At 43.4% G+C, this 23,401-nt stretch overlaps 1 protein-coding gene across 1 annotated transcript in view; it reads right to left on the bottom strand.

Annotated features, from left to right (window-relative positions):
* Xrra1 (X-ray radiation resistance associated 1) overlaps positions 1–23,401 on the bottom strand; it is a 69,762-nt gene that overhangs the window by 30,854 nt on the left and 15,507 nt on the right. Inside the window, exon 6 of the mRNA XM_021658994.2 lies at positions 19,610–19,743. Within this exon, the coding sequence (XP_021514669.1) occupies positions 19,610–19,743 (134 nt within the window). The remainder of the gene's footprint in view (positions 1–19,609; positions 19,744–23,401) is intronic.

Raw genomic sequence — 23,401 nt, 5'->3', positions numbered from 1 at the left:
ATGGCAATGATATGCTCTTGGTTTGGATCATCGTTTTGCCATCTAGGTTTCCTTGAGGAATTCCAAAAACACCCGAGAGTGGGATGGGAGAGGCTGAGGTCCTGATGTACAGAGGTGGCATTTTTAGGTGTGACTGTTAACATGACCTCATGTTTCCAGGTGGAGGAGGCCTAGGCTGCTCGAAAGGCACATGGGCAGATGACTCAGATCAGAGTTTCATTCCTCCCTGCACATTCCATCCACATGAAATATAAACACCCGTGACACAAACCTACATACCATGCATGAGCTATAAGCACACAGGCAAGATGTAAGATGACAACATCTCTCCAAATCCTACTTCATCCCCGCACTGTGATGAAGGCTTCTCCTGTTCTTTGAGGACATCAACGGGAGAGGTACCTGCTTTACAATCAGGGAGCTCAGCAACTTGCTGAAAGATTCATAGCTACCAAGTGGCGGAGCTCAAACTGGAGCTTAGTTTTTGCCACTCCCCAAGGCCAGACCCTTCCCACTACTAGCCTCCTCTTCTGGTCACACTTTTCTGTCTCACGTGGATTACAGAGGGAGGAGATGGAAGACGACATTGCTGCCTGGTCTAGCCAGAGGTTGACAAAGGTAGATGATTTCAAAAGCAAGTCCAAAGTTGGGGTGGATCTGGGAGGAGCTGGAAGAGGGGATGTAGAAGGTCAAAATCTTACGTACAAAATTCTTAGAAAAATGAAGGTACTGGAACATACACCTATGCCTTAAGTCAGGGATGTTTCACAGGCGGATCTGGGGAGGTTGACAGGGATTTCCTTAGCAGATGCTTGTGTTGTCAGCTACTGGAAGAAGAGAGACACCCCCTACCTCTCAAGGCACTTCTTGTCTTATGGAGGAGGCAGGAAACACTGCCCACAACAAGGCAATTGCTCTAACTGAAGCAGGCAGGGAGTGCGCAGGAAAGGCAATGATTAAGTGAATTAACAAAGAACGAGAGGAATTCTGCAGTGCTCTTGACCTCTGTGAAAGGGGAAAGCAATGCGGGGGCGGGGGGGGGGGAGGAATCAACCCTGGACCTGTAGCTCTGGGCAGCCATGCTTCCTACAGCACCCCCCCACACACACACACAGCCTAGCTGTGAAGATACATGTGTAGAGTTAACAGAGAATAGTGGCTGCAAAGCTGAGAGAGAGAGAATTCTGGGATGCTCTCCAGTTCTTGAACCTACAATCTCAACACAGACCTTGTCTATCTTTAAGATAGACAAAATACAGTTACGAGATTCCTGGGTGTTCTTATAATGAATCCTTCTTTTTTGGCTTATTGTAAAACTGACAGACTTCTATGAATGATTACCATCTTCTTAATGAACAAGGGACAGATTCGAAAAGGACATTGGCAGCAGAGGGAATGGGGGTCTTTAGTAACAGAACTTTCTTCGAAAGACAACATTTGCTCAATGAGTTTTGAATACTGCTGTAACAGGGCAGGCAATTACAAAACATCTGAGAGCTCAGAATGTCTAATGCTTTGGCTGTAGAAGACCAGGCCACTGCCTAAAGGACTGCATACAAACATTTCCTAAGGATAAATTTTTCTTTAGTGATAATCCAGGGAGAAAGCTTCCTGGATATGTAAAAGATGTGGAAAGGGCAGACAGGGCTTATGAATGTAGATCATCCAGAGATGTATGAGGTAATTCCTTACAATTGGGAAACAGCCTAAGAGGCTTTGCTCAGGCCCTGCCCAAACACAACATGAGCCATGCATTCCATGTCAGCCAAGGACAGACTCTTCTAGAGAGCAACTAGAAAAATTAATGCTTGACACGACAGAACTGCTCTAAGCCTTGTTCTATCACTTGGATAGAACAAGAGATTCTGAAGATACCAGAAAACAAATATTTTGGGAAACTGCTATAGATTATCAGAGGCCGAAGTTTAAATTACAATTAGATGGACTTGAGATTGAAGGCCTAGTGGATACCAGAGCAGATGTAACAATAACTTCACAAGATTCTTAGAATCCAACTTGGCCACTTCAAAAGATATCTACACAGCTCCTAGGAACTGGGACATTATTTCAAGTCTGCACATCTCTAGAGTTTGGAACATTGTCTCAGGTGAAACAAAGTCTAAAATGGATTAAATGTTTAGGAACAGAAGGTCAGATATAGGAAGATTAAGGCCATAGGTGGCAGATATAGCCATAAATTCATGAGGAAGAGATCTACTGCAACAGTGGAAAACAGATGAGCATTCCTGCAACTTCAGGGACAAGCCATAAAATAAGATGTGCTCCTGATAAAGACAGTTACAGACGTCCAGGCTGTCAATAGGCAGGACACAGCAGAAGTCGGCTCCCCAAATTTATAAGGATGGCCACTCACTGCTGATGAGAGTACCAACTGTCCTACCATTAAGATGGTTAACTAACAAGCCTATTTGGGTAGAGCATTGGCACTTAAGTGAGATAAAGGTACAGGCCCTAGAACAGTTGATCCAAGGGTAGCTGAAGGCTCAACATACAGAAGAGTCCACCAGCCCTTGAAATTCTCCTAACTTGTCGTTAAAAATAAATCTGGAAATTGGAAGCCGTTAACATATCCGAAAGCAATCAAATAATTCAGCCTATGTGTTCCTGACAGCCTTACCCTTTAACTTCTTTGTTACCTCAGGCATGGCCTGTTACGGTGATTGATTTAAAAGATTGATTTTTGTCAATCTTGTTGAGGAACAAGATTGGCAAAAAGTTTGTTTTCACTATGCCCACATTTAAGCATCAAAAGCCAACTCAAAGGTGCCATATATTTTGTAGAACAACCATTAGAAATAATTTGTAAACAGTTTCTTCAACCTTTAATTTATCATTACATGGATGATATCCAATAGATATCTTACTGGCTGACTCCAATAGATACTTTAGGAAAAAACTGTTTGGTGTAAAGAGAATTTTTCCTTGTTGGGAATTACAAGGAAAAATTGCTTGTAATTGCTCCTGAGATAAAAATACAAAGAGAAAATTCTGTTAATTATTTAGGCTATAAGATAGGTGCACAGACAATCCAGCCACAGAAGGTACAGATCAGAAGAGACTGATTACAAACCCTTACAGATTTTCAAAAATTACTGGGAGATATTAATTGGCTACAGCCCACAATGGGATTAACTAGTCAAGAGTTAAGTAATTTATTTCAAACCTTACAAGGTGATTTCAGCTGAGGCTAAGAAAGAATTGGCTCTAGTAGAAAAGAAAATTACAGGATGCAATTGTGGATTGCTTGGATCCAAAGATGGATTTTATTTCAGTTATTTTGCTGTCTACTAATTTTCCCACAGGAATTCTTATGCAGAAAGAAGATAATATCTTAGAATATTATGCTTTTAGCACACAAACAGAGTAAAAAATTAAAAACCTCAGAAAAGTTTTCTGAATTGATTGTGAAAAGAAAAATAAGACTTTGTCAATTATTAGGAAAAGATCCAGCTGAGATTATGGTACCTTATACTAACGTTGAAATTACCTCATTATGGGTAATCAATGGGATTTGGCAAATAACTTAGTATTTTTTTTTAGGAGAAATTAACAACAGATACCTCAAAAGCAAGCAACTTCAGTTTATGAAAAGAACTAATTGTATTCTTTCTTGTATAGTGAGAGGGACATTAATTTCTAAAGCACCTATCTTTTCTACAGATTCCAGTAAATTAGGAAAAGCAGATTATAAGTCAGGAAGTATAAGTAATTCGAAGCCTATATGCTTCTGTTTAAAAGTCAGAACTACATGCTATTCTCATGGTTCTATTAGTGTTTCCAGAATCTCTGAACGTAGTTACTGACTCTCAATAAGCAGAGCTGTTTTGCATATAGAAACTGCTGACCTTATTCCAGATGACTCAGAATTAACTTTTTATTTATACAAATACAAAAGGTAATTCAAATATAGAACTCATATTTGGTCTTATACAGGTTTGCCAGGTCCACTGCTACCAGGAAATGAGGAGATAGATAAATTATTATTAGAAAGTGTATTAGAAGCGTCAAATTTCCATAAAGACATCATGTAAGTAGTAGAAACTTAAAAGCCATAACCATAAGCCAAGGAAATTATTTTGTAAATGCTCAACTTGTTCTTTTATATAATCAAGCTCCATTACCTGCTGGAGGGAACCCCAAGGATACCCATGGAAATGAAATTTGGCAGATGAATGTATTTCATTGTGCAGAGTTTGGAAAATTAAAGTATATCATTATAGTCAAAATTTCAACTGTCTTCTGCTTTGAGTTCTGAAAAAGCTGATTCCATAATTACATACTTATTAAAAGTGATGGCTATCTTAGGGATACCTTTACACATTAAAACTAGCAATGCTCTGGCATATGCATCCAGTAAAATGCAACAATTTTTAAAAATATTATAACATGAAACATGTTATAGGCATACCTTTCAGTCCCACAGGTCAAGCAATTATGGAAAGATCTAACTGTACTTTAAAGGGAATGCTTATAAAACAGATATGAGATCTCCCAGAGATAGATTCATAATGCCTTGTTAACTTTAAAATTTTTAAATATAAATAAGACAGGCATCACAGCTGCTGGAAAACACTGGATTTTAGAAAGAATTGGTAAATTAAATCAGTCTATATACTTTAAGGATGTGTTAACCTCAGAATGGAAATTAGGAAATGTTTTTAGTTCTACAGGTAATGAAAAGTGTGGATTCCTTCAAGGTTACTATAGATTAGATCTGACCACCCATGGAAGACCTCCTGAAAATCTTGGATGCTAACATGGAAGAAGAGTCCCAGAAAAACAACAAACCGGGTGACACAAATGCTCATCTCCACAAGTGGGAGCAGCTCAGAGACTGGCAGAGACATAAGTGTCTCTGTGTAGCCAATAAGTCTTGTTGGCTACAGAGTCCTCATGACTGGCTTCATGCCATCCTTGTACATGGTGTCAATGAATATTTATACTACAGTTTGGTTATGTAGTCCAAACAGACTTATAAAAATTGACAGCTGCCTTTTACCTGCTCAAGCATAGGGCAGAGAATCTTTATTGGCTGGTTTGTGCATATCACACATACCGTGCATGTGCTAATGCGGAAATGCCCCTCCAATGTTACCTTTAAAAGTTAGGCATTTTCAGAGCAAAGGGCCCAGATACCAACTAAGACAGAGCAACTAGTCCCAGATGATCCGGCCTCGCAGACCGCCTCATGTAGCGGAAGTTTTGCTTTCCTTAAAAACTCAGTTATGTTATGTAAATATGTTTTGTTTTAATCCCAGGTGTGGGATATGGGGATGCCTTAGTTTTGCCACAGTTCTTAACTATAATTGCCTCATGCAGGGGAATGGTCTTTGCTAGCTGCAGCTAGTGGAATTCTGAGGACTCAGAGATGGTATAAATACCAGAGCCAGAGAGAGGAAGAGAATGCTTCAAGGAATACTTCAAGATGAGTTAGTTGGAAGAGAAAGAAGGCTGCTGCTGTGTTTGCTGTTTTGCTGGACTGCTGGGTATTCTGAGTACGAAGACTGGAATTGCCCTGAGGAACTAAGTCTAAAGAGGTCTATGATCTCCGTCCCTTCTAACCTTCGTTCTCTCCTACCTAGTTTTGTTTTTTTTTGGGGGGGAGGGGGCTTGATGGAAGGGAGGTAAAGGCATAAGAAACCAAAATAAAATAGACATAAAAAATAGCACCAACAGCCTCAGCTGCTGTTTCCTCAAAACTTGCATCTAGGGCAGCTTCAAAGCAGCTAGCTTCAGGTAGTCCAGCCTCACAGACTGAACCTTCCTATTCCACAGATCCTGGGCGGTGAGTAAAACAGCCAGCTCTCCCAGGACTTGGCCAATTTTCCATTTTACTTAAGGTCTCCAAAAGATGCCTTTGCCCCCAGACAGCAGGAAGCAATCTAAGAAAACAGAGCCTATATTCCCGAGAGGTGGGGTGGTGCGTATTGGTCATTCAGTGCGTTATGGATGTTGGTTGTCATTTTGTGGGGTTGGTTGCAAGTTGTTATTGCCATGGTCAGGGAGAAAACAGGGGAAAGGAGGTTAGATTCAAGGATACCCCCCCTCCTATCTGATGTTAGGGGATAAAAGGGGGAAGAGGGAAGGTAAAGGATGAAAGGACAAAGGATATATTATAGTTCCAGCTTCTGGCAACACCCCCATTATGCTCTGAAGACGATGATGGGCACTGAAGAATCTCTACTTGGAGCTTGCTTCAAATGTGCCAAAGCTGGCCACTGGGCTATAAACTGCCCTTTACCTCAACAGCTGACAGCACGCTGCCAAATGCTGGACAAACAGGACACTGAGAAGCTCATTGCTCCACTTTGCCTAGACAAGGTATGACAGGCCTTCAAAATTCCTGCTTCACAGAAAAGCCTGCAGATATTCTGGGCCTGGTGGCTGAAGATGGATGCCCTACTGACCACAGAGAAACCTTCAGTGACTGTCCAAGTAGCCAGTAAGTCTCTGTCATTTTTATATCTTCAGAAGCTGCTTGCTCTGCACTTCCTGTTTATTCAGGTAAAATTTATCCTTCTCAGATCTCTGATGGGGTTGAAGACTAGACAGTTACAGTCTTACAGTTTTCCTTGTTGTCACATTCAAAGAAGAAAGCTCACAAAATGTATAAAGTTTATAAAGGTTGAAAGGCAAAAACTTATGTTGTGATGAATCTAAGAAAGTGTTTTAGGGTCCAAGAGATATTTTAAGGTTGGTAAATTCAAGTTATAAAGGTTAGAAGAAAAGCATGAATAGTGACAGAATGCTTTAGGTAGGTACAGAATTTTGGGCTCACCAAGATAGGATAAATAATGGAGTACTTTCTCCAACATTGCCAAATACAAACGGACGGAATACTGTGAATGTAACTCTTACCTGATAGTTCCCACAATGTTCTCATTGTATATAGTCTATTGATGTTAGAGATATAAATAAATATAGCCATTTCTTGGTCTAAAAGGGGCAGATGTTGGGGAAACCTTCCTTCTCACTGAGAAGATATATCTTTGTATTTTCAATTGTATTTTCACTGTGTCAACAGAAAGCTAAGGGCTGGTAGGAGTTTGGTACTGTAATTTCTATGGCCCATTACAGGGTTTTCTATTTGTAAATGCTTGTCCTTCCACACCTGCCCAAAAGATAAAGGTTGAGCAGCCCTCAATGCCTTAAGACAACCAAAGAGATGGATTCAGTGTTGGCTTACTGCTGATTGGTTGTAATAAAGAGCTGATGGTCAATATCTGGGGCAGGAAGTAGGAGGGGTGGAACTTCCGGGCAGGGGAGACACTGGATGGATGCAAGCAGAGGCAGGAGAATGGAAGGAGATATGAAAGAAATCAGAGGGGACACTGGAGAGGAGCAGGGAGGTAAAGAGCTAGCCATGAGGTGAGGACACAGGCCGGGAAGTTGGGTTAAGTCAGAAGCAAGCTGAGAGTCTGCCCCAGCAAAAGGCCTAAAGCTTTAAACTGTGTTTAAATCTCGAGAAGGTGGGTCAGTGAGCCCTGAATAGGAAGAGAGACAAGATACACCAGGTGAAAACATAGGAAAGGCTTTTGTTTTGTTTTGCTTTTGTCTATGAAACAGATGTCTTAAAAGAGGGACTAGTGCTGGTGAGATGGCCCAGCAGGTCCAGGCTCCTGCCACCACAGCTGACAGCCTGTGTTTGGTTTCTGGGACCCACCAAGTAGAAGGAGAGAGCCAAGCTCCACAGGTTATTTTCCGACCTCCACACATGTCCATGCCCGTAATAAGTCAGTCTATAGAACCCCACAATTATAAATGAATTGGGTGGGGGTCATGGGAGAAGCCAACCACATCTGCAGCTCTCCTGCAGAGCTCTCCCCACTGTCTTGCCAGATGAAATCTCCGAAGTGGCAGGTTACCAGGCGTGGGGAAGCTGAAGGTCCCAGCTCCTCATGCTAGAGATGGCATTTTCATTGCCCCTTGCCTATGAAAATGGATGACTAGCTTTTAAAATGGGGTAGGTAAATGTCATTTTAGAAGCTGAGTACACACACACACTGAGTGGTTGGACTTGGCCATAGGGATTCATGCTTCTGTAGCAGAAGTGGGGGGTGAGCACAGGGAGCCCAGAGCTCTAGCTCAGGAAGCACACCTGCTGTGTTTGCCCTTGACTTCTGGTGCCAGGCCACTCTGGGCCCAGATCCTCCTGTCATACAGTAAAAGGTAATTTCTCTTTTTACTTTATGCCAGGGGAGCCCCACAGCTCTCAAAGCACAGTGATTTCAGCTGACCTCCTGGTGCAGAAAGGATCACATTTATTCTGCACTTCTTATATACAAGGCAATGAGTTTCTTTTTGGTCCTGAAATATCCCCCCAGAGATCATGTGCTAAATGCTTGGTGCTAGCTGATGGCATTATGGAACATTCATAGAAACTCCAGGATGTAAAACCTTATGCAAACAGTGGTTCACTACTAAAAACAGGGTATAACTTATCCCCATTCCCTTCCCCATGTTCTCTCTCTGCTTCTCAACCACTCTGCCTGTGTTCTAAGACACCCTCCACCAAGATGGTCTGCCTGTCCACAGCTGGAGACAAGGGAGAGACCGTGACCATGGATTAAGCCTCTGAAAGTGTGAGCCAAAATAAACCCTTCTTTCTTGTACATTGTTTCTTTCCGGTAGTTTGTCATCATGACACAAAGCTAACCAACACAGGAGGAAGCAGGGGAGGAACTTGCTTTACTTTATGCAACAAGACTTCCCACTGAAAATATCTAGAGTGGTGAATAATGAGCAAAAAGAAAAAAGACACATCATTTTTAAACCAGCAAGAGATGTGGAGGCTACAAAGAAACAGTATACAGAATCTAAATCCCAAAGAGGGAACTGGAGCTAGGAAGATGGGCAGCCTCAAGGGCACTGGCTGATCCTGTTGGAATTGAATTATGGCTTAACAGTCCGGAGAATCAAAGCCAAGAGCGTGCTGATAGTAGGGCAGCCAGTGAGAACCAAAGATGCTAAAGGGATGCCCACCCTCAGGAGGGCGTGAGCCAGACAAAGCCCCCTCTCATCCTACAACCAGGAAAGCCATCTTGGAGTGAACAGGGATGGAGAGTTAACACTGTACCTCAAATCCGTGTCATCAGAACAGTCAGAAAACAGCCACTGTGAGTGTCCCTGGGCATTGGCCAAATAAATGGAAAGGTTTATGGTTTTGCAGAAAAGTGACATGAGTCAACTTCCTCTCGCATAGTAGAGAGAATCCAAGCAAAACATATATTTTAAAACAATCTCCTTTAGGTGGCCCCCAAACTAATAAGCTTTGAGGAATTATGGGGCTGAGTTTTAGGAGGTGACCCTGAGGCTGCTTTTGCAAGGGCTGTCTGCCCACTACAGGAGTGAAAGGCAGGCTGGGAAGTTAAGACTCTTGTTGATAGTGCCAGTGGAGGGTCTTAAACCTTAGGTCCACAGTGTGCCACAAGATAGAAGCCCTATAAAAATGCCCAGGGTGCTGGATAATTAAATCCTAACAGGCAGTGTGTGCTAGAAATAATTTCAGGTAACTTCAGTTACTATAATCGAATTAGGAAGGTTTAGAATTCATGTAAGATAACCAGAGACTCTCAAACTGACAAGAAAATAAGTGACTTAAGTTGTTCAAAGGGAGAGTTGGGACATCTCACTGGATTCTGTATTTGCATTTAAATTAGACACAATTGGGCTTAAATGAACTAGAAATGCAAGTTCTTGCCTCATATTAGCTAATTCTGATCACCCACTATGACTGTAGCTACCACGCTGAACCACGCCCACATAGAACATTCCCCACACTGCAAGGAAAAGCACCAAACAGTGTTAAGCTAGACTTACACAAAGCATCAGACAATACCTGCAGTCGCTGAGGGTGTGAAAGGCACAGGGGGCCGCCATTCAGTGTGGAGATCACGGAGGTCAGAGGAAGACTAGAGATTGAGCCCACTTGGGTTTCCCCACAGTTGGAATTAGACACACCAAGTGCCTGACAGAACGACCACACGGTTTACTCGGTAACCGACTGGTGGGCTGTTACTGTGGAAAATGCCACGCTGCAGATCTAGGAAATTTTCTTCCCTAACTGAAAATAACCATTGCGATCCCGAGGTCAGCGCAGAGAGCACTGCCAGTGTGGAAGGGTAGGAACATGGAGGCCACTGAAGCCTATGACATTCCTACAAAGTGCCCCTTGTTCGCAGGTCTTGAAAAATGACTGTAGATTATTCAGTCTTAACACCCTGCCGACCCCAAGTCCAGCTGCTGCTGAGGATGTGAAATCTTCCTGCGGTAAATCAACAGAACTTGTGCACTTGAAGTCTGCGGACTTTATCAGTTAACAAGGACTTCCAGATGTGTCTTGATCTGACAGGGACAACAGTGTTCTCCTGTGCCCTCTTCTTCAGAGCTATATTAACTTCAAGCCCAATCATAATCAATCCACAAGGTTTTTCATTGTGTCCTACAGAAAACATCATGCTAACTGGACTTGGTGACAAGAGACATCACCCCTTACCCACTGCCATGGTTTAGTAAGATATGAATGTGCCACAGGCTAGAGGTAAACCACACAAGCATTCTGGGGACTGCAACCTTGCTTAATTTTCTTGGCATCTGGATATCTGGAGCATGTTGAGCTGTATCTCCTGTACTTTGTACCACCTGTTGCTAAGAAAAACTTCATTGGTCTTTTTTTGGGTTTCAGAAATGACAAGTAAAGCGTTTGTGCCATTCAAACCATTGACTCATAATTATTTCCTGACAGCAACAGTTCTCGAGACAAGGTTCTGCAGCAGGTGGAGGGTGCAGGAGGAGCTTCTCTTTTGCTGGGCTCACTCAGCATGCCCACCGGGTGCTAAAGGTCCATAGCAACAGATGTGTCGCACAGGCAGGGTTGCCATGCATCCTGCTTTTCAAGGGAAGCCTGTGTTCCTCCGTTTCCTCAAATAATGGCTGTTCTTTTGTTCTCCCTCAAATATGTTCAAGGTTTGATGATGAATGACAAGGCCGTGCTATAAATAGAGCCCTCTGTAGGTAGAAATAGTGGAAATCATTAAGAGCAAAGTAATGCCCTTGTTCTGATCACTGTTTTCCTTTTGAAAATCAGTTTGGGCTCACTACTGTGTGTTGGCGGAGACTGAGCTCCTAAACACAGGACACAAAATGGCCATGTGACATGAGTCACTTATCATGGATGAGATGTCCCGCAGAATTGCCTCCTCGAGTAACAGATGAGGCAATAGTGAATTTTAAAATAGTGAATTTTTCTTTTTCCTTTTTGGTTTTTCAAGTTTCACTGTGTAGCCCTGGCTGTCCTGGAATTTACTCTGTAGACCAGGCTGGCCTTGAACTTACAGAGATGTGCCTGCCTCTGCCTCTTAAAGGTGTGCACCACCACACATTTAAAATGTATGTATTTTGGAGTGCTGTGTGATGCTTTAACAATACATACCTTGTATCATGTTTAACCAGAACAAGCACATCAATTTTCTCTACCATCTGTCATGTTATGATAAAATATTCCAAATATTTTTTCTAAATATTTTTCTTCTCCTAAAACAGAGTACATACTTGTTATCTGTAATATAATTTATCCTAGTGGGCAGTAGATTATGAAAACTCAGTTATCCTATATACCCATAGCTTAATGCTTGAGTCGCTTCTGGTCCTCCTCTCCCAACTTCCCCAGCCTCTATTTTATTCTACTCTCAGCTTCTATGAGACAAACCTTTAAAAATTCTGTGTATAGGGGGGGTTATAGTGTATGTGTATATATACACATATCTGTGCAACTATGTGCATCTCTGTGTGTGCACGCATGTGTGTGTTTGTGTGTGTGTGCATGCCAGAGGTCAATGTCAGGGTCTTTCTTTATCACTCTCTACTTTTTTGTTTTTTTGAGACAGTCTCTCTCACTGAACCTGGAGGTCACTGTTTTGGGCAGGCTGGCTAGCCAGTGAGTCCCTAGAAGCCATTTGACTCTATCCCTGCCCTAAAGTTGGAGCTATAGGTGGGTGCACAAACGTGTCCTGACTTTACCCACTGAGCCATTCCCTGCCCCCTTTCTGAGACAGGATCTCGTGTGTCCTTGTGTATCCTATGCTAGGACTGCAGGCCTGTGCCACCACACCTAGTTCATGCAGTGCTGGGGGCTGAACCCACGCCTCTACATACCAGGCATGTACTTTACCAGCTGAGCTAAATTCCCAGCAAGGATCAGCTGCTCTAGATTCCCTGTATGAGTGAGATCTTGCACGGTTTGTCTTTCTGTGTCTGGAGAAAGCATCATTTAAGGTCAGTTTCCAGAAAGTTTGGAACACATGGCTTAGATTCCCATGGTGCCTTTTCCAGCAGCACCACTGTCTCTCCATGCCCACAATGAAAGCCTCGGGACCAGCTAGCCTGGGAAGATGCCTCTGCTGCACTCACAAAACTATTTTGTGTGATATGCCAACATCAGTAAAAAACGAGCTGTCATGATGTGGCTCTGCACAGCAGTGAGCTTAGAGGGATGCACCTGACTATCCGTTTGCTTGCTTGGAGAGTCAGATCTTTCGAGGCCATTGGGTGAATAATAAAAGCTTGTTTAAAAAAAAGAATGGAGAATTGCTAGCAGGGTGGTTCGGGTGATCTCTGAATGAACTTTCAGAACGGGTGGAGGGTGTGAAGGCTGTTCCTGTCCTCAGTAGATGTGCACACTGCAGAGATGTCAGATGGACAAGGTGACCTAATTCCATGAATGTCAGGCAGCCAACTGGCCTCACAGCAGGGAGGAGGACTATGCACTTCCCCTCGTCAAAGCACAGCTGTGCATCGTCTGCCAACAGCACAGGTCACTGCTGTGCCCCAAAGGACACTCTTTGCGACAGAAGCTGCTATACATCCATCCTTCAAAAAGAAGTTGGTTTCTGGTAACGTGATTCTACGCAGTTTGAGACAGAGTCGCTTCTCTGCCGCAGTGTTCTACAGCCGGAACTGCAATATTATTGCAGTAATACTGTGTTGACTGTGTACTGACCTAAATGCAATCTTTGTTTCTGCTTATAGCTTTGGGTCACTGTCTAGGGTTCTGTCATCCCTGTCTCAGTCCTAACACTTTCTGTACAGCAAGTCTAGAGGTGATAAGTTCATTAAGTGAACTAAGCTAAACTTTTGCTTATCTTGAAATGTCTTAATTTCTGCCTTACCACAGAAAGACAATTTGATTTTATTTTTAATTGTGTGTGTGTGTGTGCACATACAAATGTAAGTGTACATGAGTGCAGGTACCCTGGGGGGCCAAAAAGTATTGAATTTCCTGGAGCTGGAGTCCTAGGCTGTTGTAAGCTTCTGGATATAGGTGCTAGGAACCCAAGTTGGGTCCTCTGGAAGAGCAGTCTGCGCTCAGCCTTCTCTCCACCCCCTGAAGGACAGGTTTGCTGGACACAGGACTCTTGGTTGGCGGGTTTTTTTTTCTTTAGCACTCTGAATATGTCAGACTTCTGCCTTCTGGCTGCTAAGTTGATGTGAATTTGTTGATAATCTTACTGAGACTCCCTTATGTGCAAGGAGTCATTTCCCTTGTAGTGGCTTCACATTGCTCATCATCTTTGACATTGATTGTATTGTGTCTGCATGTGTGCATGAAGTCCATTTAGCTTCATGGATGTTTATAGTCACAGAAACTTGGGAGGTTTGGGGTCACTTTTTCTTCAAATAATCTCTCTCCCTCCTTCCCGGCCTCTTTTCTTCCTTCCCTTCCCCTTTCCCCCTCTTCTTCCCTCTTCCTTCTTTTCTCCCCTTCCCTCTCCCCCAGCTTGCCCCTCTTCTCTCCCAGGGCTTCCACAGTACATACATTGATTGGCTTGTCTTCAGGTCCCTCTGGCTTTATAGAAGTCAGTCCTTTTATTTCTCAGACTTGGAAACTCTAATTGTCCTACCTTTAAGGCCACCAATTCTTTTTTTCCCCCTGCCTGCTCTATTCTGCTTTGGAATTTCTCCAATGACCTTTTAACTTCAATAACTTTTAACTGTATAGAATTTTTGTTTTCTTTTCAGGTTCTCTCTTCATTATTTACATTTTCTTTTTCTTGACTTTGTCCTTGTCTTCTGTTAGTTCTTTTGGCACCTTTACCACCATTGAGTTTTTTATTCTTTAGAAGATCTTCCTTCTTATTTTTCTGAGAGAGATTTCTGTGTGTCCACATGTTCTACAGCTTGGGGTTTTTAGTGGTAAAATGAACGTTGGGACCTGCTAGTGATAGCTTTGGAGGTTAGACTGTTCTCACTGAGGTTTGATGGGTTTGTTTTGTTTTTATAATTTGATAGGCTGTCTTCATGGCAAGGATCATTCTGAAGTATAAATGTAAGGTCTTCTCAGGTCTTTTCTGACCCTGTGTCTTTCTCTGGACATTTATGGGGAGTTACTAATTTCTTCCACATTACAATTGCTTTTGAATGTCCTAAACTTTGTCTGGCTTTCCCAAAGGGGTAAAGACTATTGGAGGGATGAAGAATGAAAACACTATCAGTTTTCAAGTTTCTCTAACTGAAGATGGGCTTGAAACTGTGTGGCACAGGGAGGAAGCTGGGCCACAGTGGATGACTAACTACCTCTCCGTGCTTCAGGGTCACAGAACAGATCCCCAACACTTGGAGAGTAGGGGCCTTTCTGCCCACTCTGGCAACTGCGAGCTTTTCCCAGTTATACTCCAAAAGCCTATCTGTGACTATTACCATGAGACTGGGATAGCAGGATGGGGCCAGCTACTGGGAAAAGAGCTGATAAAGTGAAATTATCAGCAGTTTTGTGACTAGGCCTTCTTCCTCTGGAAGATATGTCTCCAGCAAGTTCCAGAGTCCCCCAGTGGTCTCCTGAGACAGATTCTGCCAATGCGCTTGCCGCTGAGTAAGGAGACAGATTTGAGGTGCTTCCTGTCTTGCCATATGCCCCCATCCTCTGGTGAAATAGCCTTTATGATTCAATTACCAGACCAGGTATGCAGAGTTGGGGAAATTGGGACACTGACTTACAGTGGAAACATCGCAAAAATTGGCAATCAATACGATGCTGGCTTTCTTGTTAGCATTCTCATTGAATACCTAGAGATCAGTGGAGGGAGGTGGAAGCATGCTCTCACAGTAATATCTGGTAGTGGAATAATAAGAGCATTTCTGTTTCTCATTTTTCTAGCTTCAGGGTGTGTGTGGGGGGTGTACACATGTCACAGCATGTGTGTGGAGTAAGAGGACAACTTTGTGGAGTTGGTTCTCTTCCTCCACCTTTACTTGGCTTCCAGGGATTGAACTCACGTCATTAGGCTGGTGTGGCAAGTACTTTAAACAGTGAGCCATCTTGCTGGCCCCTTCTGATTTAGAGGTCTGTCTTCTCAAGAGAGGCACTCCCTGGGGGTCACAAGAACAGTCTCACTGAACTAGAAGCTAATGTTACGAGTCACTCGGTGTCTAGTTTCTTTGGACCGTGAGGCAAGTAAAAATGGAGCCTGCTTTTGATGATATGAGCAATTATCAAATGTAAATATATTTTCATTTCTCCAAGACCCAAAAGAGTATCTTTGGATTTATGCAATTATTGATCTCCTCTTAGAGAGTCTACGACATTTAGCAAAAGTTACTGAAAAAAATCATAGTAACCCTTAAAAGCTACACATGTAGTGCTCCGACTCTTCAGGAGTGAAGGTTGAACTCCAACTAGCTGAGGTTGCTGGCTGACAGTAACAGAACTTTAAAATGGATGATGGGAAATTTATAAATATCTATGACCTCCTGACCAAGTAAGGAAAGGTGACTGTAAAATTGTAAATATTTTCTTTCTTGTTTTATATGTACATATGAGTGTGGACATATAAATTGCTAGGTGATCACTGGCTTTGTAACTTAGATTTCAGGTTATGAAACATCTGTATGTATGGCTCTTCCTTCCTTCCTTCCATCCTTTCTTCCTTCCTTCCTTCTTCCTTCCTTCCTTCCTTCCTTCCTTCCTTCCCTTTCTCTTTCTCTCTTCCTCTTTTTCTTCCTCTTTCTTTCTTCCTTCCTTCCCTTTCTCTTTCTCTCTTCTTCTCTTTCTTCCTCTTTCTTTCTTTCTTCCTTCCTTCCCTTTCTTTCTCTCTTCCTCTTTTTCTTCCTCTTTCTTTCTTCCTTCCTTCCCTTTCTCTTTCTCTCTTCTTCTCTTTCTTCCTCTTTCTTTCTTCCTTCCTTCCTTCCTTCCTTCCTTCCTCTCTCTCTCTCTCTCTCTCTTTGTTTTTTTTTTGAGGCAGAGTCTCACTTTGAGTGTGTAACTCAGCCCACTGAGTTCATGGTATAACTCAGGCTACTCTCAACCCTCCTCTGCCTTTGTCTTTGAAGTGATGGGATTACAGGCAATTGCCACCGTGCCTGGCTCCTAAATTTCTTTGGAGATAAAGTCATTCAGAGATAGCCACAGTAGCTGATAAAACTGCACCTCAGCTCACTTTGTGGAGGAGGGTGAGTGCCTTCAATATAAGTGACATGAAACCTGCGGTGGTTGTTACTGTTGTATGGAAATAAGACATGGAGAAGAGAGAAGTTAGGACTCCAAGGAGTGGCGTCATCTGCCTCCACGCTGTCAGCCTTCACTCTTTCCCTCTGTGCTCAGCACTGTATAGTAGGGGGTGGAGACAACCACTTAACTATACCTGCTAGACCACCTTTTTAAACTGGCTTCCAGCAAGGTGCTATCGATGAAAGGGACTGGTAAGACCCTGCTGAGCATAGTAGATCGGGGGGCAGATCTCCTGTGGCTTGTGACAGCAGCAGCAAAGGACAATGACACTGGCAACTGTGTTGACAAAGGCCGAGGCAGGTGGATTAGAGCATTAGTGCAATGACCTCTCTAAAAGCCCGGTGGCAGATGCAGACTCCTGCCTCCAGTCCACCAGAGTTAGCTTCCAATAGCTGAGCACCGGCCCTCCTTCCTTCTGCTCTTCCATGCCCCCCTCTCCATTTGACCCAGCAGTGTTCTAAGATTCCTGTAACCAATTCTCTCTACCTATCATTGTTAATTCTGGAGGTGGAGTAAATTCTGGTGTTAATTCTGGAGGTTGACTATGAGTTTTAAAAGAGCCCTTATCTCTAGAGGGACATATTGAATATTTATAGCTGATATATGAATCTGATTCATTTGTGAGTAGAGTCATTTATAGCTGGGTCCATTTTTCCTAAGAATAATCTGTACTTGGGTATGATAGGGGTATATCTGTAATGGTTTGGCTACGACCTCACAACCGTCACATTCTAACTCCTGGGAGGTAGGAACATGGGAACTCACTTTACCATTTATTCTCCTCGCATTAGTCAGTCTGACCACTGCTGTGACAAGCACCCATCAGAAGCAACTTGCAGGGAAGAATCATTTCTTTTGGCCAGTCCTCGAATCTCTTGATCCTGGGCCTGCTAAGGGGGGCCTGTACAGATATTACCAACCTCATGGAGGGCAGGAATCGGAGACAAGAATTGGAGAAGTACAAGATATCCCAAGGACATTTCCCAGTAAGTGACTTCCTGCAGAACAGTGCTGCCAGCTGGGGAACTATCCTTTACTATATGAGCCATCTGAGGAGATATTACATGCTCAAACCATAACTTTACTTTTACACACTTCTGAAATTTTCCATAATAAAATACCGATGATCTCTCTCTACTCAGAGCAAGCAAATCCTCTCTAGTCACAATACTTTTTTGAGAGTCTGACTGAGACATGTCTCATCAGCACAAAGGCAAACAAAGCTATGTTCAGGGGTCTAAGAGCACACAACAGGCACAGTGATAGAAGGATACATATGGGGCTAGAACCTTGACAAATCCTGTCCCCACTGTGCCCCTACACAAATCCAGAAGATTAGTTTTTAGGACTTTTCAGATTTATAAACCCTTTCCTTTTTAAAAAAATATTTTTTAAAGTGTCTGCATGTGTGTCTGTCCATCACATGTATGCAGTACTCAAGGAGGCCAGAAGAGGGCACTGGATCCTGTGGAACTAGAGTTACACATGATTGTTAGCTGCCATGTGGATGCTGAGAACTAAAGCTCTGACCTTTTTGTAAGAGCAACAAGGTGCTTTGAACTGCTGAACCAACTCTCTAGTCTTCTTCTTTTTTATAGGAAATAAGGTCTCATTATTTAACCCAGGTTGACCTTGAACTCCCATGATCCTCTAGCCTAAGCCTCTCACAGATTGGGATGATAGACACATGCCACCATGAATGCTTCTTAAATGCCCTTTTTGTCTAAGTTAGTTTGAACTAGACTTTCAAAAACACAGCTTGGAAACAAAATAATCCTATCTAAAGAAACCCTAAATCCAACAATCACTATTATCCCAACCCTTTGGAGCAACTAACTGCTATCATCATCATTGTCTTTGCCACCATATCTTTCCTCCTGGCAATGAGCACCATCATGAGGCTGTCACTGTCAGCATCTCTATTGGTCAACATCGACGTTATATGAAAAGCACCAGGTCCTTGTCTAGTTGCTGCCAGTCAGAGATGAGTAGCTTTGAGAGTGCTCCTGCCCCACATGGAGAGGCCTAATGTGCCTGCCATCTATCCACCTTCTATAAGGGTACATGTTAGGTACCCATGTCTCAACAGACTAGCCAAGTATTAGATCAACCGGGAAAACATCCAGTTCACCTGATGGTTAGAGAAGACAGCAAGTGGGATAGGAGCTGAGCCTTGGAGTATGAGCAATCTATGTGAAAAGCCATGCTGATGACTCTAAGTTCTGCCTCTAGAGTAAACAAAGAAAAAGCTTGATTTGAATATTGGCTCTATAAGAAACTAGTTTTGTAAATTTGGGGAAGTTATTTAACTTGTCTCTGCCTCAACTTCCTCATCTGAAGAATGGGATGATGCTCACCTATCTCATAGAAGTGTCAGGAGGGTGAAAGTGTGGAGAATATTGTCTGGCACACAGTAAATACTATTTATGTGTTATAATTCAGAAAAGAAAGTCAGGATGTTCTGGCAGTAGAAATGGCCTCAACAAAGGTGCAGAATGGAACTGTGCAAAGCTTATTTAGAGAGCAGCAAGTAGACTTAAGGACCTGGAAGAGAGGGCTTATTAAGGGGAGCAGCTAGCCAGAGCAACACCCAAAGCCTACAAAGGATCAGAGGCAGGGAAAGCAGCTTTGCAAGTGTGTGTGTTTGTATATAGGAACACAAGTGCTTGTGTGTATGCACACACATGCATATGTATGCACATGTATATTCGTGTTCACTGTGTGTAGATGTGTGCATATACATAAGCATATGTTTTGAGAAGGTCTTACTATGCAGCCTTGGCTAGCTAGAACTTGCTATGTAGACCAGGATGGCTAGAATGCAGAAAGATTGACCTGCTTCAACCTACTGAATGCTGAGTTTTGGCCTGCCCCATCATGCCCGGCTCCAATCTCTCAGTAGCACACAGGATACATTGGAGGCACTTCCTGGAAGGATAAATAGGCAGCATTTTCACCTTGGGTACTCAAAACCTGTCTTAACAGAACTTCCAAGAAGAGCTGCTCTGAAGTATTCCTTTGGTGTCAGGCCCCAGACAAAGGCTCCTGAGAGGACACACAGGATAAACTCAAGGATGTAAAACTTACTGTTCTATGACAGCCATGTGGGGTGGCAGGGAGGTGAGCCCATTTCCTGTGAGGAGCAGCACGCGGAGATGCGGCAGAATCCCCAGATCACAGATGGCCTCCTCAGTCAGGCTGTTGAAGGAAAGGTCCAAGAACTACCATGCAAGAAAACAAAACAAAAGATGGGATAAACAGAAGCATAAACATGTGACAAGGAGGCTTAAACATGAGGTGGGAGCTGGCTATGCTCCCCTCCTCTGCTGCCAGGAACCCATCACCCACAGGATAAAATCTCTTGGTTTAACATTCACCGCCTGTTGGAGTCAGGTTCATCCCTCTTTCAGTTTTAGCTGCCACTGCACATCCTTGTTTCAGGCTCCTCCCTGCTCCTTGCCTGTCATCCTTCCTATGTTTCCACTAAAAGAATGCCCTTCTCTGGGCATCCCGGTCCCAGAGGGCCATCTCAGAGCTGCTTCCTCACAAAATACTTCCCAAACCTCAGCCAGATGGACTGTCTCCCAATCCTGACTGTCCGTTTTATCCAAACTACTCCTGTTGTTGAAATCTTCGGGTCTTAAGAGAGCTAGAGATGTGCCTTGTACTATGTCTGGTACATAGTGAAGGACTGGATCATATGCCTTTGAGGTCAGGGGCCATGTCACCACTGCACCGGAGCCTTATAACTGAGCGTAAGCCCTGGCACAATGCAGACCTACATGAAAGTGAACGAAAATGAACTAGCTTAAAAGGACAATGAGTCCAAGTGGTCACTCCACCATCAGCTGTCCTCTTTTTCCTCCTCTTCCTCCTTCTTCTTCTTCTTGTCCTTGTTCTTGTTGCTGTTCTTCTTGTTGTTGTCGTTGTTCTTCTTCTTTCACCATTAATCATCATCACCCCCCCCCAAACTGAAGGCTTATCTTGTCCTTGCCCTGTCAGAGCGCCCACTTTTCTTGAGCTGCAAGCTATCTATATCTGTCTATTAAGAAGTGGTCTGCTGGGATCTCAGCCTTTATCAGAGAGGCTTCTTTTGTAGTGGATAGTGGCTAATACAGAGAGAGACTCACAACATGATCCAAGTGCAGAGAGTAAGTGGCTGTGGAGTGCTTGGCCTTAAATGGGACAGCCATATCTCCCCCTTCAAGGCTCGGGATATCACAGAAGAGGAGATGGAAGGGTTTTAAGAAACAAAAGTTGGGAGGAATGCTGTAGAACTTCCTGCTGGGTATGACATGGATAGCACACTCATGACCTGACTGCAGTAGTGGTCACCTGCACAAGACTGGGCCCATCAACCATTTATCATAGAAGACACAAGAACAAGAAGAAAGGGCTCACGGGGCCCACCTCTCTCTGAAAGGCTACTGGTTGCTAAGAGTGGCAAAGGAGGGGGTCACCTTCCTTCAGTGGTGACAGGCTGTTCAGTTCTAGTAAATAACCTCCTACCTATGCTCATGTAGGCAACCCCCCCACATCATTTAAGTAGGAGGGGGACTTGGCAAGAAGGGTTTCAGCAGGAAAAGAAGGGGGATGAAACAGGTTACTCAGGGTAGAAAGGATTAAAATTCTCTCTATGCATATGTGAAACTGTCAAAGGATAATAAGTAAAAAAAAAAAGTTATATTGCTGCGATAGATGTCTAGACACACACCACAAGCCAAAAAGGCAGTAACAGTCAAATCTGCAAGAATATCAGGACAGGCTTCGCACAGAGGCAGTGTCTGAGCCATCATCAGACCAAACAGTTAAAGGCATAGAGAACTGATGTGAGAGAGGCATGAGACAGGAAGCAGGAAGCAGCCATGTTGCTTGTTCTAAGAACCGCAAAGGCTTTGGTTACCAGTGAAATTTGTAGTGTGGGAGAGTTTGATGAGACTGGCCAGGATGTGAAAGGTCCTAAGTATCAGCAGGAGAGACAGGGTTTAAGGTGCACAGAACAATGCCATCTCACTTGGCTGGAGCAAGAGGAGCAGCAGGGCTTGGGAAAAAGCACAGGTGAAGATGGGAAAATCCTTGTCTCTCATACTTGTGTGTGGACTGCCAAGGCCTGTAGATTTTACCTGCCTCAGTGTCTCATGTTCCTTCTAACCCATTCCTCACACAGCAGCCAGAACACGTTTTCTAAAACACAGCTCTGACCACAGCATGCTCCAGTTTAAAACTCTGTGATCTCTATTCCGTAAAAGAGTTTCTACCCTTAGCAACAGGTTTCAGGAACCCCGAGGTCTGCCCTAACCCACCTCTGCAGGCTCACCCAGCACTTCCCCCACCCGCTCTCACTTTCCACCCAGCACTTCCCACCACCCGCTCTCACTCCCCATCCAGCCACTCTGAGAAGATTCACTGGCATTCACGCTCAGGAGCCAGCAGGCTGAGTCCAGCCTGATGCTCTTTTATGCTAATGAGCTAAGAATGAGCCTTACACTTAAAAATAAAAACATGAGGCCAGGATAGGTGGTACATGTCTTCAATCCTAGCACTTGGGAGACAAGAGCAGGCAGATCTCTGTGAGTCAAAGCCAGCCTGGTCTACAGAGTGAATTCCGGGACAGCCAGAGCTAAACAGAGAAAGTCTGTCTCAAAAAAGGAAAAAAAAATGTGTGCTCCATTTGGCAATTATGAGAAGTTCGCATTTCAACATGCTTGTTTGCCTCCATGCTGTCTATAGTTCTCTCCTCCCACAGAGGTATGGATGATAAGTTATGACAGTCACAACTACTTATGAGCATACGGACCTAAAGTTTAACACAATTTCTTGTCTCTTACAGAAAAAAAACATCTGTGAACCACAATTCTAGCTGCTTTGGATATTTAATGTTGGATCCAAATTTGCTTTTATGAGGGGTAGCTCAAAGAAATATACAGTTGTAGAATCATAAAATTTTAGAGCTAGCCTAGATTTTACAAAGGGGGAAACTTTATCCTCAAGGTAAAGTTATTTGGGCAAGACAAAGTGCTGTCAGGACAAAGACTAGACATAAAGCCTTCCAGCTGGGGAAGGATCCTTCTGGCTAGTTTTCAGATTCGTAAACAGAGGATCAAATCACAGCAAAGGTAAGTTTTCCAAAATCGACTATGGAGGAATTCTACTCTGGGCTGCTCCCCTTGGGGCAGGCTCTCTGACAAACAAGGACAGTCGATCGCTAGCCTGGCCGCTGTATCTGCTGAGTCACACTGAGTTTCATCACATATCCAAGCATTCACCACTGTGAGATGCAAACTCAGGCTATTTGACATGTTTATCTTTTTCCTGAGGAGCCCTTGCAATCACAGAGAGAAGAGAACAAATGACTAATCCAGAGGTTTCCGTTTCCCATTTATATTCTGCATCCTAAAATGAGTTTCTTTTTCTTTGTAGACAAATTCCTTTGGATAAGGCTGGGTCTGTAGGATAAATAATCATCAGATGCAATCAAATTACAAAGTGGGGATGTCCAAGGTCAATCATGATCGACATTAGATCCTAAGCTAATCGTAATTACTCAGAGAGTCAATGTGATCATATCCCTCTGGATGGCCACTGGTACTTGTGGCATCTTTGGGATAGCAGGAATCTGAAAGGAGGAAGACAAGATTCATGGCACAACATGTAACTCTGGGGTGTTGAGTGACTGTTCTCTGAAAAAGTCGAAGCACAATGGAAGTCCATGCAAAGCACCTGGGCCAGGGAGGCAGAGAAATGGCTCCTTGGATCTCTAGTACCCAGGATTTACCTCACAATGGTAAATCTCTGTCATGACACCAAAATATAACACAGAAAGATGCTTTAACTTAGCTCCAAGCTCATTAGTTACTTCCTTTGGATTTTATTGGACTA

The sequence above is a fragment of the Meriones unguiculatus genome, chromosome 14 (genome assembly GCF_030254825.1).
Source record: "Meriones unguiculatus strain TT.TT164.6M chromosome 14, Bangor_MerUng_6.1, whole genome shotgun sequence".
Taxonomy (NCBI): domain Eukaryota; kingdom Metazoa; phylum Chordata; class Mammalia; order Rodentia; family Muridae; genus Meriones; species Meriones unguiculatus.
The sequence above is the reverse complement of the archived record's forward strand: the minus strand, read 5'-3'. Positions and strand labels throughout refer to the sequence as shown.